General features: G+C 42.6%; 2 protein-coding genes across 2 annotated transcripts; both read right to left on the bottom strand.

The window, feature by feature from the left end:
- Positions 1 to 1,466: 1,466 nt before the first annotated feature.
- On the bottom strand, positions 1,467 to 5,022 carry LOC141630282 (uncharacterized). Its single transcript, XM_074443122.1, has 5 exons — positions 4,864 to 5,022; positions 4,170 to 4,284; positions 3,176 to 3,360; positions 2,774 to 3,046; positions 1,467 to 2,426 (listed from the first exon to the last, which is right to left on the bottom strand). Exons 1-5 carry the CDS (start codon positions 5,020 to 5,022, stop codon positions 1,467 to 1,469), a joined length of 1,692 nt encoding a protein of 563 aa, XP_074299223.1.
- A 10,169-nt stretch (positions 5,023 to 15,191) lies between these two features.
- On the bottom strand, positions 15,192 to 16,244 carry LOC141630279 (uncharacterized). The gene is made up of 2 exons (XM_074443121.1): positions 15,883 to 16,244; positions 15,192 to 15,831 (listed from the first exon to the last, which is right to left on the bottom strand). The coding sequence occupies exons 1-2, from the start codon at positions 16,242 to 16,244 to the stop codon at positions 15,192 to 15,194; spliced, it is 1,002 nt and encodes a 333-aa protein (XP_074299222.1).
- Between the last annotated feature and the right edge of the window lie 580 nt (positions 16,245 to 16,824).

Below are 16,824 nucleotides of genomic sequence, written 5' to 3'. Positions count from 1 at the left end.
GTCTTTTTAGCCTATTTTATGCACGTATTTCTATGTTTTTATCATAGTTTATTGCTACGAAATACCCGAATATGCTACTTTGGTTTATTTTGTCTTAATTGCAGGAATGGATCAGAAAGTAGCTATTTTCAGATGCGCAAAGAAGTAAGATAGCTAGGCGAGCAAAGGAAGAACTTCAAATTGCTAGTGCCTACTTTGAAGAGCCATATCTAGAGTTCTACAATAGATAATCAGGTGATTCTAATTGGAGATGAAAGCTTGTCCTCTTAGATTTCCAACGCCACCGGAATCACCCTGTTTTCCCAAGTAACGAATAAATGGCAGTTGTTTGAAGTTCAGTGCGCAAAGCAGGAAACTGTTGCTGGAAAGTACTCGATCGAATAGAATTTTGCTCGATCGAGTCCTTTTTCTACTCGATCGAGTAGTTGCATTTATTGATTTACTCGATCGAGTATATTTTCTACTCGATCGAGTGGTTTAAGCCTTAGTTTGCTCGATCGAGTGGTTTTATTCCACTCGATCGAGTGGATTCATATAAATTTGGGCTTTTTAAGCTTATTTCCGTCAATTAGGTTTAATAAATCCTATTTTTCTTATAAATAGGATATTAGGACGTCATTATAAACTCTCTCTCTTCTCACCTTTTCTCGATACTTAATACATTACTACTGTTACTTTGTTCTTAATTTCCGGATCATTTATTTAGTAACATTTCTCTCCCTTTCCTCTTTAATTTATGTTTATATTTATTGTTCTTTCTTTATTTCTTGTTCTCTATTTAGTTATGTTTAGATAATCCCCTTAATATGTTAGGACTAGGGAAGCCGTGGTAGCAATATGTTAGGATCGACTTGATTAGATTAGTTTTGCGATAAGAATTGTTTTAGGCAATATAATTGTTATCAGGATGAATGTATGCATGCAGGAGACCAATTTATTTAGTTAACCCCGACCTGGATCGAAAGATTTGAAGGGAAGGCTTGCTTAATTACAATAGGTGATACCTAATTAGGGCGAAAGCTAAGTTAGGAGACCCTAGGGCGATTAGAGACCGAAAGGGTATAATCGTAGGTTTAAGGACCGAAAGGTGACGACCTCGCTCTTCTTATCAATAATTTAATCTACTCAGTTGACCGATAGTGTAGGCGCACACGGTAGACCGATTCCTAGCATATCTCTCTCTTTTATCTGATTTACTCTTGTATTTCTTCATTATTTTCTCTTATTCATTTCCCTCTTGCTTTAATCTCTTTAGTCTAGTAAAAACAATCAAAACCCCAATCTTGTGACCTTAGACAGATAGAATAGACAAGTGAATAGTAAACCGCCTCCCTATGGAGATCGACCCTACTTACCGCTGACTTCTGTTAGTAGTATCTAGGTATTTTATTTTTGGTACCTGACGACGGTATCACCTTCTGAGTACGAGGTCCCCTACTTCAAGGGTCCTGATCTTGACATTTTTGTTATATGTCCTTGATACATATTGCTTGTACGACGCCATTCTGCTCTGCCGTCTGACAGCCATATCTGTGCGTGGGCACCAGAACTTCTGAGGGTATCACCTCCTCTGCTCCGTATACGAGGTTAAATGGAGTTTGGCCTGTTGCCATTTTCGGTGTTGTTCTGTCTGACCAGAGTACTAATGGTAGTTCATCTGCCCATTTTCCCCCCAACTCTTCCAGCCGTTTTCTAAGGTTCTCTACAATGATTTTGTTGCTGGACTCGGCTTGGCCGTTGGTTTGTGGATATCTGGGGGCTGATATTCTCAGTGTTATGTTCCAGCGTGAACAGAAGCCCTCGGTGCTATCCGATATGAACTTGGATCCATTGTCGCATACGATCTCAGATGGTATCCCAAATCTGCTTATGATGTTGCACTTGATAAAAGAGATCACATGCCATTCTTTTACCTCTGTCATTGCCTCTACCTCAATCCACTTTGAGAAGTAATCAGTCATAACTAGCATATACACTCTGTTTCCTGGAGCCTTGGGCACCTTACCTACTATGTTCATGCCCCACATCATGAATGGCCAAGGAGAGATAATCAAATGCATTGGTTTAGCTGGCTGGTGAATTGCTGGAGCCGCCTTTTGACATGATTCACAGCGTTTAGCATGATTAACTGCATCCATGCGCATAGTGGGCCAGAAATACCCATGTCTCAAGATTTTGTTAGACAGGCTCCGTCCTCCAGCATGGTTCCCGCATTCTCCGCCGTGTACATCTTGCATCACTGTCTCTGCTTGCTCTTTGTTCAAGCACCTGAGGCATGGTCCGTCCAACGATTTTCTAAAGAGGACGTTATCAATCAAGATATACCTGGAGGCTTTTATTCTGAAACTTTGTGCTTCCTTTCTATCCTTAGGGAGTGTCCTATCCCTTAGCCAATTTATGTACGACACTCTCCAATCTTGATCCTGCTGTCCTATTGTGGAAACCAGAGTCCTTGCTCCTGCACAGATATCGCATGTGTCTGACCTCTTTCACCGGATTCGATCTGGATCCTTCGGATGGTGGGGTCAATATATGGGTGATAGGTATATTTGTGATTTACGTAAGGCTGGAAGGTGGCCCCTAACATTGCCAGGGCGTCTGCTTCCACGTTCTGATCTCGCGGCACCTGAGTTATCTTGAACGTTCTAAACTTTGACTTTTACTCTGTGGCTATCTTCAAGTAGGCTATTATCTTTGAATCACGCGCCATATATTCGTTGTTTACATGATTTAACACAAGTAAGGAGTCACTATACACCCTTAGGTTCCTTACCTTAAGCCCCGACGCCATCTGCATCCCAAGTATAAGGGCTTCATACTCGGCTTCATTGTTGGTTGCCTTGAACTCACACCTAATAGCTTGTACTATCATATCACCTTTAGGTGATCGAAGGACCAAACCTACACCGGCACCCCTTGCATTTGAGGCTCCGTCAATGTATAGGGTCCATATCTCGCTATCCTGACTCCCCATTATTGTCAGCATTCCTTCTTCTGCCTCCCCACGGGTAGCAGGGCAGAAGTCAGAGACGAAGTCTGCTAGGGCCTGGGATTTTATCGCTGTTCTGGGTTAGAATTGTAAGTCATACCCACTAAGAAGTACTGACCATTTAGTCATTCTGCCCGAAAGTTCAGGCTTCCTCATAATAGTCTTTAGCGGGTAGTTGGTAATTACGCGGATGGTGTGAGATTCAAAGTATGGCCGCAGTTTATAGGAAGCAGTAACCAAAGCCAATGCTAGTTTTTCAAAGGAAGTGTACTTGGTCTCTGCAGGAAGCAGAGACTTGCTAATGTAATACACAAGATGCTGCACTCCTTCTTGTTCCTTGACCAAGACCGCACTTACAGCTGCTTCCGTGACTGACAGTGTTAGGCCCAAATTAGCCTGGCCTGACTGTAATTTAGCCTGATCCTATTAGGCTAAATAAAGCAACCAAGGACCAGACAAATCCAACTACTATTTGGCAGACGAAGGGAACCACAAAATATGCAAGCTACTAAACCCTAGAAGAAAAGCCTGATGGTAAGTGCAGAATAGCCTGACAGGATACTTAAGCAGGCTGGATCAAGTTGAAGAGCAATAAGACGGTTATATAAAGATAAATGCTCACATCCTATTCTCAAGGAAGACCAAGTCTAACTATAAGACTACATCATTCCCATGAATCAAGACGTGCAAAAGGAGAAAAGCAAAAGATTAGTTAGAGAAGAACGAGTCAACCGGATTAATAGGGAATGCGCCCTATTAATCAGGTAACAGCTCTGACAATTGAGAAGAACGTTGAGATTGAATACAATGTTAATATTTGTAGAACTATAAATAGCATGATCTAGCATTTGTAAAGGGATTCATTATTCATTAGTTATTTTATAATTTATCTATCACTATTTCATGAATATTCAATTATATACACGAGTTTGGACTCAGCTTATCAAAATAATACAAGTGATATTCTTTATACTTAGTCCTTCCTTGTTATTTACTCATAATATTATTCCAAACTTATAGAACTAGATACCCTGATTACTCTATAATCAAGCCGGATCCTTTCAGAGAAAATCCTGCTAAAACAATTGGCGCCCACCGTGGGGCATCTAGTTCATTAATAAAAAAATTCCTTTTTTCCATTCTTCATTTAATATTCACATACAAAAATGGTAGAACTCACCCCAGAACAACAATTGGCGGCTGCCTTGGCTAAGATTAAAGAGCTGGAGATAATTCAAGAAAAGGCAGCCCAAGCAGAAGCTGAAATCAGTAGACTGAAGGAATCTGAGTCTAACCTGAAAAAGAAATTGGAAAATCAGGCTTCAGGCTCTAATTCCAGATTCGAACCAAGAACCCCATTCTCATCCATTATCAAAAATATTGACTTTTCCAATTTTGGAACTCTTGAGAAGGATACCTCATCCGGCACCCAAATCATCTCCAATGATGAAACAAACAAAACTGAAGCAGCAATAATGATGGCTATGCTTCAGGAAATTAAAAATCTACACAACAAAATAGAAAATATACCTGGAGTACCAGACCCTGTGGCTGAAGTAGAAGTTGACAGCTTTGTTGATTCACCCTTTGCAGATGAAATTGCAAAAATTGATCTCCCCAAGAAATTTACCGTCCCATCCATGAGAACTTATGATGGGACCTCTAATTCACAAAATCACGTTGCCATATTCAAACAGAAGATGTTAGCCGCCTCAATACCCAGTGAATTCAGGCAGGTTTGCATGTGTAAAGGCTTTGGTACAACCCTGACCGGAGCAGCATTACAATGGTTCATCAATCTCCCAAATGGAAGTATCAAGAATTTTGCAGAATTGGTCAATACCTTCAATCAACAATTCGCAAGCAGCAGAGACATGGCCAAGAGACCCAAAGAACTGTTCGGGGTAAAGCGACTTCGAAGAATCACTCAAAGAATTCTGGCAAGATTTATCAAAGAGAAGGTAGCCATTCCCATGTGTGACGAAGAGACAGCGGTAGAAGCCTTGAGCAAGGAGTCTGCTTGACAGTGACATCTATGCAGACTTAACCAAAAAAGCTTGCCCAACCTTTGCCACTGCTCACGGTCCATCGCCTTAGAACATGTCGATTGGAGGAAGATCTCAACTTGAGAACAAACTCGTCAGGAGGAAAGCAAGGCTATGGACACACTAACAGGAAAAGCTCCTACCAGAAGGAGGCAACCCTGGATCAACACCCTATTCCAGGCCCGAACGACCAAGTCAACACGGCACAAGAACAAAAAGGTAACCTTTCTAGCCTACCAACTATTCCTGAATATAACTTCTCTATAAATCTTTGCAGGATTAATCAAACGCCTGGAAAGCTTGGGGACACGGTCGGATGGCCCAAAAATCCGACAACCCAGGAAAGACCCAACGAGATGGTGTGACTTCCACCAGGACATCGGGCACACCACAGAAGAATGCATCCAACTCAGGAAACAAGTAGCATACCTCCTAAAGAAAGGTTATCTGAAAGACTTAATCCAACAGCCAAAGAACAAAGATGAAGGACAAAACAAGAGAGATTCAGGGAACGGCAGAGATCCTCCTCCTCCTCCCTCCATCTATGAAGTCAAGTTCATAAATGGAGGATCAAAAATATGTGGTCTAACCAGCTTGGCTGCCAAAAGAATATCCAGGGAGTCTAGAATTCAATCCCCTCTTAGATCTAAGTCATTACCTGCTATTACTTTTGATGACCCAGACTTGCAGGGAATATTAGATCTACACCATGACAGCTTGGTAATTACCATGCAAATTGGCACAGCTAAGGTATCAAGAATCCTGATAGACGGGGGCAGTTCAATCAATTTGGTGATGCTTGATGTCCTCAAAACTATAAACATAGATGAAGATAAAATCATCAAAAAATCCAGCGTCCTGGTTGGGTTCAGCGTAGAAACAAAGAACACCCTAGGAGATATTAGCATGCCAACCTATGTGGAAGGCGTGGCTTCCTATGAAAGATTCGGGGTAATGGATTGCCTATCCTCATATAACGTAATCCTGGGCAGACCATGGATCCACAACGTCAATGCAATCCCATCAACATACCATCAATGTGTGAAAATACCAATCGAATGGGGGATAACCACCATCAGGGGAGAACAAAGGACGACTCAGGAATGCTACAGCCAGGCTTTGAAACCCTGAAAGTCAGGTAAGTCCCTTGCATAGCAATTAAAGTCACTGCCAGGAAAGAATATATTGCACAATCACACGGACGGAAACAGGGAGAGGTCATTCGGACCCGAATTCCACTGACGAAAGGTACTTGTAGGGTCAGATGCACCAGACTCGGTCAGACCCAATCTGGTCAAATTTCTCAAAACTAAAATCTCTTTTTTTGCTTGGTCACATTTTTATATGACTGGTATAGATGCTGATATTATAACCCATAAGTTAAATATTGAAAAATCCGTTAAGCCTGTACAGCAAAAAAGAAGAAAATTTGCTGCAGAGAGGCATGAAATCATCGACCAAGAAGTTGACAAGCTATTGGACATAGGAATGATCAGGGAAGTAATGTACCCCGACTGGCATGCAAATGTAGTAGTCGTCCAAAAGAAAAACGGCAAATGGAGAGTCTGTGTAGACTACACCGACCTAAACAAGGCCTGCCCCAAAGATCCATTTCCCCTGCCACATATTGATGCAATGGTAGATGCCACTGCGGGCCACGAGATGCTAACATTCATGGATGCCTCCAGTGGATTCAACCAAATAAAGATGTTCCCCGCGGATCAGGAAAGTACAACTTTCATCACTGAAAGAGGAATATACTGTTATACTGCTATGCCCTTTGGATTAAAAAATGCAGGTGCAACCTATCAAAGATTAGTCACATGATGTTCAAAGATCAAATAGGAGATACCATGGAAGTCTACATAGACGATATGGTAGTCAAGTCAAAAAAGGCAGAAGACCACGTCAAAGACCTGGAAGTAGCCTTCCAAATACTGGAGAACAATATGAAGCTCAATCCACAGAAGTGCCATTTTGGAGTCTCAGCAGGCAAATTCTTGGGCTATATGGTGACAAAAAGAGGGATAGAAGACATCCCTGAACAGATCAAAGCCATCCTGGAGCTAGAACCACCAAAGACAGTCAAAGACATATAAAAGCTGACAGGAAGGATAACAGCCCTGAACAGATTCATTTCAAGATCATCAGAAAGGTGCAAATCATTCTATAATCTGCTAAGGAAAATCAAAGACTTTCAATGGACCCCTGATCATCAGGCTGACTTTGAAGATCTGAAAACATATCTATCCTCTCCTCTCTTGCTGGCAAAACCAGGCAAAGACGAACCCCTTACGAAAGATACCGATCGATCAAAAAGCTTGTGTCTTTGTCTGGTCAAAGAAGAGGACGGACAACAACACCCTATCTACTAAGTAAGTAAAAGTCTACTAGATGCAGAGATCAGGTATGGCCTACTTGAAAAATACGTTTTAGCTTTAATTATGAGTTGCACAAAATTGAGACCATACTTTGAAAGCCACCCTATAATAGTCAGAACCAATCTTCATATCAAGTCTGTACTTAGGAAACCAGAATTGTCTGGACGAAAGTGCAAATGGTCAGTCCAGCTAAGCACATACAACATAACATTTGAACCAAGGACAACAATTAAGTCACAAGCATTGGCAGACTTTGTGGCTGATTTTAGTCCAGCCCTAGAACCCGACCTAATAAAAGAAGTGAATAGATTGACCAATGACCAAACAGACCTAGAATGCACCCTATTTGTCGATGGTGCAGCCAACATGGGGGGCACAGGCCTAGGGGTAGTACGAAAATCGCCACAGGGGGATAAGATAGTACAAGCTATAAGCTGTGCATTTGAAGCTACCAACAATGAAGCAGAATATGAAGCCCTAATAGCCGGACTAAAGGTATGTATTGACCTTGGTGTACAAAACCTAAAGGTACGTACTGATTCCCTCCTCATTTCAAACCAAGTAAATGGAATATATACTGCAAAAGACTCAAAAATGATGCTTTACTTAGAAGTTGTCCAGAATTTGAAAGCAAAATTCCACAATTTTAATATTGATCAAATTCCTAAGGACTTGAATACCCAGGCCGATGCCCTAACCGGCCTAGGATCCAACTTCAGTCCCCCTGACTTTGACAAAATACCCATCGTACATTTGTTAGAACCTGCAATAAACAAACAAGATGAAAGTTTCCCAATATATGTCGGCAATTCTTGGACAAAACCTTACTACGATTGGCTACAACAAGGAATCCTTCCCCTGAATAACAAAGATGCCAGGGCACTCAAAATAAAAGCTGCTTCATAAACTATTATTAACAACGTGCTTTTTAAGAAATCGTAGGCAGGACCGTACCTCAGATGCCTGGAACCACAAGAAGCTGAACAGATACTATCAGAAATCCATGGAGGACACTGTGGAAATCATAAGGGCGGAAGGAGCCTGGCAAGCAAGGTACTCAGAACAGGATATTATTGGCCCACTTTGAGGGCCGATTGCCTGGAATTTAGCTCTAAATGCAAAGTTTGCCATATTCATGGACCATATATCCACCAGCCATCTGAGGAACTACATTCCATATCCGCACCCTGGCCATTTATAAAGTGGCGCATGGATATAGTAGGGAAACTACCTCAAGCACCCGGACAAAAAGTTTTTATGCTAGCAATGACTGACTACTTCTCCAAGTGGATAGAAGCTGATTCATACAGGCAAGTCAAAGAAAAGGATGTCATAACATTCATCAAACCCAACATCATATGTAGATATGACATCCCCTCTGAAATAGTATGCGACAATGGCACGCAATTCGTGGGAAAAAGAACAACAGCCTTCTGTGCTCAATGGAACATCAACCTGGTAACCTCCACACCAGGATATCCAAAAGCTAACGGCCAGGCAGAATCTAGCAACAAAGTAATAATCAGTTGCATAAAGAAGAAGCTAGAAAAAAGGAAAGGTAGATGGGCTAAAGAGCTCCCCTTGGTCCTCTGGGCTGACAGAACCACGCCTAAAACATCCACAGGCCAAACCCCCTACTCCTTGGTCTATGGATGTGAAGCGATAATCAGTGAGGTCGACATTCCATCGCCCGGATGCGACTGAATACAATAACAAGCAATATACCTCTAATGGAGGATAACCTGGACTTGACGGAAGAACTAAGAGATGCAGCCAGCATACCAGCAAAGAGTTGCAGAAAGCTACAACAAGACCGTCAAAGCTAGAGTATTCAGGGTAGGAGACCTTGTTCTCAGAAAAGTTTTTCAAAACACAAAAGAGAAGAATGCTGGCAAATTGGCCCCAACCTAGGAAGGTCCTTACCTGATTAACTCAATAGTCGGCCATGGAGCTTATAGACTACAAACCCTGGACGGCGAAATGATCCCAAGAGCTTGGAATATTGCACACTTAAAACTATTTCACATATAAAATATATCTCCCAGTCCAGATATAATCTTCATCTTAAACATTTCTTGCCTGACCTGATATGAAACTAAATGTATGATATTTGTCATTATATGAATAAATGCCTTATATAATTTCTTCCATTTTGTGCCCAAGTACTTGTCAATATTCTCATATTTCCTTTTACCGAGTAGAATCTTCAATATTTGTTTTAGATACTACACTTTACTTAAAACAAATTTTAAAGATTGGGGGCCACCCCACTGATATCCAACTGATACCCAACTTTCAGTTCCAAAAACAGGCCTTAAAATATTGAGCTCAATTTAAAATACAAATCTAAAAAACCTTTTCCTGGCTTGTATAACATAGATGGGTCATAAGCCCTCCAGACAGGCAGGGAACATAAGCCCTCCAGATAGGAAATAACCCCACCCATCATACAATGAATCGCGGATCGGCACAAAATCGCCCGATCGGTCGGATAACTGGCCAGATCCAGTACACATCCAACACCACAAATGTACCTTATCAAAACACAAAAATAAACCAACAAAGACCAAATATTTATTCATCCAAAAAAGCTGGCCTTACCACATACCTAATAATTATCCATTCCAGGAACATCCCCCCTGGATGGGCCTAAACATACTTAATAATTATCCATTCCAGAAACATCCCCCCTGGATGGGCCAAAACATACCTAATAAATATTCATTCCAGGAACACCCCTGGACGGGCCAAAACGTAGAGGAAAAACACGAATCTAATAAACAGGCTTCGAACCTGTAACCGACTCACAACCATCCATCATTTCCTGATCCCCAGATTTCTCCTTGGAAGGAGGAGAATCCACTTCTTCTTCTTGACCCATATTGGCCAAGTCAAGATACTGGGTGTCCAGAGCTGTCTCATCCCGATCCGGATCCCAATTAGCCCGGTCAGATTCCGGATCCCTCAGAGCATCAACCCAGCCTTTCCCAAAGAAGTACTGGGCAGCATCAGCAAGTCGTGCCTCTAGTAGCTCCTTTTTAGCACCAAGCTCTTCATTTTTCGTCAGCTGATCCTACATTGCCTGCTTCTTCGCAGCCAGCTCTTCCTTGGCAGTCTTCAGCTCTTCCCTTGCAGCCTCCAACTCTTGCCTGACAACTTTCTCAGCGTTTTTCGCAGCCACCTCGCAAACCAAAGCAGCCCTGGATGCCTCTCTAGCTGACCCCAGCTGAGATTGAAGTACTACCTCATTACCCATGGATGTGTGCAGCTCACGGTTAAGTTTATCTTATTTCTCTTCCAAGCCAGAAATCCTAGCCTGTGCATCCCTGAGCTGACAAGCAGTGACCAACCCAGCGTCCAATCCCTACAGAAAAACAAAAGAAAGTCAATCAGCCAAACACAAAGCAACACAAAGCAACACAAAGCAACACAAAGAACACATAAATATTGGAAAGTCCCTTTGCAACTAACCTCCTTAGCTTGGGAAAAAAAGGCAGCAGCCTTTATCACAAGGGAATACAAGATAGAAATTACTTTAGTAGAAGATTCATTATCAGATAAAAGCTGGCCGCTCATACCAGCAGAAAAATCATTTATCTGCGCCCGGGCAGCATCCATATCGTCAATCCGAGCAGACACACTTCTGATTGGCTGAGCCTGAATAGGCTCTTTCTCTCTCCCTTCTTCTTCAGGAATAACAGGTTCTCTCCTCCTTTTGGAAGCCTGAACGACCTCTGGTGATACAATACTCGGCGGTTCCTGGGGAGGCTGAACATCAGAAACCAAAACATCAAGCGTCTTGTCACTCCCACTAGCCTCCTGGCTCTTGGACTGTACAACAATCCTAGCAACCCCAGCTTTCAAGTCTTTGGCAGTAAAGCTGGCCAACCTAGCAGAAGACCTGAATACTAATTATATAAAGAATATATATAAATATCAGAAGAGAAGCGATAAGAAGACAACAATCGATATAGAGACATATAGAAAACATACAGAAAAGAGCAGCGGAGCTAGGCTTGCCTTTGGGTACTTTAACCACACTCAGCTTAGTCTTCATATACCGGGGCAATAAATCCCTGCCCAGACTAGCAGGCCAAGCCCTCTCTTCCTCAGGAATAGAAAGAAAAGCCTCTATCCTTAAAACAACCTCCTCGTCAAGAGGGTCGAAGTTCCAATCAGGAGCTACAAATATTACCAAAAATGCACAGGTAAAACTTAAATATCCTAATTTCGTATAATATAAATTGCAAATTAAGAGTACAGGAAACCTACCACTCTCCAAAGGAGGATATCTCAAATAATCAAAGCCTGACCCCAGACTTTTAGTCCGGATAAACAGGAAAGTCTTCGCCCAACTTTTATCATCTCCAGAGTCCAGGTTAGTGATTAATGGAGACATTTTCGACTTAATTCTCAAATTGAAATGGCTAGTAGAAGGATTTTTCATATGTTATACTGCCTTTATATCATTAATAGTAATTACAAGTTTATGCTTGGCACATAAATTTTCAATAGAGGGGATAAGTTTCCAAACCATTGGCATGATTTGGAAAGGTGATACTTCCATAGCACGAATAGTATCAATCATTAAAGGAGTAAAAGGTAACTTATAACCTGCCTTGAACGCCCATTCATAAATACAGAACCAACCAGGTGACATCCAATTAGCTCTGACAGGACAAGACTCAGGAATCCAAACCTCAGTCGAATCAGGAATTAATTTTTTCTCCCTTAAAACCCTATCATAGTTCGTTTTCAATAAGTTTTCTTCAGAGAAATAAGGATCCAGAGATTGAAGAGCAGAAAAAATAGAGTCTTGATATTTAAAAGCTATAGCACGAGCATGAGGATCAATTTCAAGCACCTCCTCCTCATGGACATCTTAGGGTTCAGGCTCAGCAGCAGCTTTCTAGGAAGCAGGACGCTTTTTGGCTCCCATATCCTTTGTTGTTTTGGTTATCATGATGAATTTTATTTAATGAGAAATTATAAGTCAGCAAACTAGAGTTCCTGGGAAATAGGGGAGAATTTTAGAGAAGATTTAACAAGGAAAATGGAAGAAATTTGGTGAAAGATAAACTCATCACAAATACCGTATTTATATAAGAGGAGTACCGGTGCAAAAACCCTAGAAAATGCAAAACTGTCAGCATGACATCATGCAGTTAGCCGTTGCAGTGTTTAACGGTCACTAGAAGTCTAAGAGTCCTTGAATAAATGTGATTCTTTTTATTGTTTAGCCCGATAAATTGACATCTCACCCCTGGCCTGATCCAGCACGGGTAAAATGTCAAGGGGCAATTGTTAGGCCCAAATTAGCCTGGTCTGACTGTAATTTAGCCTGATCCTGTTAGGCTGAATGAAGCAACCAAGGACCGGACAAATCCAACTACTATTTGGCAGACGAAGGGAACCACAAAATAAGTAAGCTACTAAACCCTAGAAGAAAAGCCTCATGGTAAGTGCAGAATAGCCTGGTAGGATACTTAAGCAGGCTGGATCAAGTTGAAGAGCAACAAGACGGTTATATAAAGATAAATGCTCACATCCTATTCTCAAGGAAGACCAAGTCTAACTATAAGACTACATCATACCCATGAATCAAGACGTGAAAAAGGAGAAAAGGTAAAGATTAGTTAGAGAAGAACGAGTCAACCGGATTAATAGGGAATGTGCCCTATTAATCAGGTAACAACTCCGACAATTGAGAAGAACATTGAGATTGAATACAACGTTAATATTTGTAGAACAATAAATAGCATGATCTAGCATTTGTAAAGGGATTCATTATTCATTAGTTATTTTATAATCTATATCTCACTCCTTCCTGAATATTCAATTATATACACGAGTTTGTACTCAGCTTATCAAAATAATACAAGTGATATTCTTTATACTTAGTCCTTCCTTGTTATTTACTCATAATATTATTCCAAAATTATAGAACTAGATACCCTGATTACTCTATAATCAAGCCGGATCCTTTCAGGGAAAATCATGCTAAAACAGATAGGTATAGGAATAGTGGCTCCCCTTGCTCTGGCTTCGCGAGTAACGATGGCGTGCTTAGATAGCTTTTGAGTTCCGCGAATGCCTTTTCATATTCTTCGGTCTATTCGAATTTATGACTTTTCCTCAATATAACATAGAACAGCTTGCACCTATCTGAAGCCCTTGATATGAACCTGTTTAGGGCCGCCACCTTCCCTGCCAGCCTTTGCACATCTTTTGGCTTCTACGGTGATTCTAGTTGGAGTATTGCTTTTATCTGCTCCTTGCTTGCTTCAATTCCTCTCTGGGTCACCATATATCCTAAGAATTTTCCCAAGGATACTCCAAACGAGCACTTGGACAGATTAAGCTTCATTTTAAACTCCCTTAATGTCTGGAAGGTGTCCGCTAAGTGTTCCATATGTATTCCTGCTTTTTTGGACTTCACTACCATGTCATCTATGTATACTTCCAATGTCTTTCCTATTTGCTGCTTGAACATTTTATTTACCAATCGCTGGTAAGTGAACCCGGCGTTCTTTAGGCCAAAGGGCATGACATTGTAACAATATATGCCTCTTTCTGACAAGAATGCTGTTTTCTCTTGATCTTGTGGATGTATCTTGCTCTGATTGTAGCCGCTCCAGGCGTCAAGGAAAGTAAGTACCTCGTGTCCTGCAGTGGCGTCCACCATTGTATCGAAATGTGGTAGTGGAAAGGGGTCCTTGGGATAAGCTTTGTTTAAATCGGTGAAGTATACGCATACCCTCCACTTGCCGTTCTTTTTGGGCACAACTACCACATTAGAAAGCCATTCGGGGTAGCTAACTTCTCTAATCTTACCTGCTGCCAAGAGACTGTCTACTTTCTTGTTAATGACTTCGTTTCGTTCTGCCGCGAATTTCCTTCTCTTCTGCTGTACTAGGTACAGCCTGGGTTCACCCTTAGCTTATGTGAAGTAATGGATAGGTCTATACCTACCAAATCGTCGTGGGACCAGGCAAAATAGTCCATTTTGGTTTTCAGAAATTGAGTCAGCTGACTGCGTAGCTCTTCACTGCAAGTTGCTCCAAATAATACTGTCTTATCCGTGTGCTCCTCGTCTAGGTGGACCTGGTCTAGTTCCTCTGAGGGAGGCTCCTTGTATTCTTTCGAGGTGCATGGTCCTGTAATTGCTATGAGGGGAGCCTGGTTGTAGCTTTGAGGGCTTGAGCGTAGCAGTTCCTGGATTCCTCTCGATCCCCTTTTACTGTGACCGTACCCCATGGTGTTGGGAACTTGAGACACTGATGATATGTCGAGGGCACCGCCTTCATCTGATGCAGCCATGGTCTTCCTAGTATCACGTTGTAAGTGGTCGGACCCTCAATGACTAAGTACCTTACCAGTTTATTAACTCCTTCGATGTACGTTGGGATGGTTATCTCACCCACCGAATGCGCAGTCTCACCACTGAATCCCACCAGGGGTACAGATTTCTTTATCAGGTTCTCTTTATCAAAACCCATGGTTTTGAGGGTTTCAAGCATGATGAGGTTCACAGAACTCCCTGTATCCACTAATGCTTTACGTACGGTGGAATTTCCAATGGATAACATTATAGTTAGGGCATCGTCGTGTTACCCTGCGCCGCTTTCTATGTCGGTTTCGTCGAAAGTTGCCGGGGGTAAATTGCTCTGGCTTACTCTGCATGAAGTTTCTGGATGATCCCCTTTACTTCCGATGGCTTTCCTCTTAGCGGCGGAATATGTTAAACCTGATAGCTCGGACCCGCCTGTTATCACGTTAATAATTTTCGTGCATATGGGTGGAGCGAAGGAAGCACCGATTTCTTCGCTTTCTCCGTCGCTTGCCCCCACGTGATAACAAGTGGTCCAAGTTTCCCCGCACACGGAACTTTACTTCCTTTTGCAACCTGTAGCATTCTTCTGTCCTGTGACCTATGTCCTGATGCCATTCGCATCTCTTGCTGCTGTCTCTGTCGTCGTTGGGTCGATCCTGAGTGGGAGGCTTTGGCCACCTAACCTGATCACCTAAGCTTCTTAGCGCTTTCAGCAATCCTTTTATTCCCGTGTTCAATCCGTACTCAGATAGCTTAGGAGGATATTGGGAGTCGTCAACTTGCTGGGTTTTTTCTGCTATTCTGCTGATATTAGGTCTGCTGTTTGGCTTAGCTTGCTCATCTTTCTTTTCTGTTGGGATTTTTCTGCCAGGTTTGTCGAAGTTTTTTATTCCCTTTCTAGCTTGTATATCTTCTTCCAATCTTAATGCTGCTGTAGCTCTCTCCTGGACTTTTTCGAATCTCTCACAAGGGTACATCGTTAATTCTTTGTAGAGGTTTGACTCCTTATGCAAGCCCTGCCTGAAGGCGTTGATGGCCGTGGACATATCGCAGCCTCGAATTGAAACATTCTCTGCATTGAACCTGGTAACGTAATCCTTGATCGATTAACCTATTTCTTGAACGATCCTATACAGATCACTTGGCTGCTTTGGTGTTCTCCGGCTGCTGGAGAATTGCTGATTGAACGCGTTGACCAAATTGGCGAATGAAGATATGGTCCCATTAGGCAAGCCGACGAACCATTGTAGTGCTGCTCCGGTTAGGGTCGAACCAAATCCTTTACACATACATGCCTCCTTTGAGGCTCCTGTGGCAGTGGTAACCATCATTTTCTGCTTGAATTGGCTAATGTGATCGCAGGGGTGTGTGGTTCCATCAAAGAGGGTCATTATTGGGACATTAAATCCTTTTGGTAAGGCCACTCTAGCTATATCGTCAGTAAAAGGCGAGTCAGCGTAGCTTTCTGGTGCGGCCATCTCCATAGGCAGCGGCATTCCTGGGACCCTACGGAGGAGGCTTCGTAGTTCCTGGTATTGCTGTTCTATGTATGTCTCTCTCCCGGCAGGTCGCAGGGTGCTCTTGTGACTGATGTTCGGCTCCTCGTACGAAGTTCTGTTGTCCCAAGACTGCTGGTTGGCGCATCTGCGATGCTGCTGCAGCCGGGCCGCTTTCCCAGGTATACTTAGCTTGATTTGTAACCGGGACCATGATCATCGGGACCGCAGCTGCTGCTCTGCTCTGCTGGTGTCCTTCTGCATCTGACGTGGGTGTTGGTACTTGGTGGGCTGGTTCCTCATCTGGTGTTAATGCCCCCAGCCCTGTTGGGACCAGGCCTCCTCTTGGCTGTGGTGTTGCGTCCATGTCTAGCCTAAGTGCCACTTCGCGTGGCAACACCCGCGTCTGCCTCCTATCCCCACTTTCTCCTGGTGGCCTCCCGGATCTGTCTTCATGCATCCAAGGGGCCGAATTAGCGGCATGGCTCCTTAACTCGTTGATCTGTGCTCGGAGGAGATTTTTGTCCTCTTCCATCTGGGATCTCATGCTTCTATTCTCGTTCTGCATAGTCTGGATTGT

The sequence above is a fragment of the Silene latifolia genome, chromosome Y (genome assembly GCF_048544455.1).
Source record: "Silene latifolia isolate original U9 population chromosome Y, ASM4854445v1, whole genome shotgun sequence".
NCBI classification, from domain to species: Eukaryota; Viridiplantae; Streptophyta; class Magnoliopsida; order Caryophyllales; family Caryophyllaceae; genus Silene; species Silene latifolia.
This window is presented reverse-complemented; position numbering and strand designations above follow the sequence as displayed.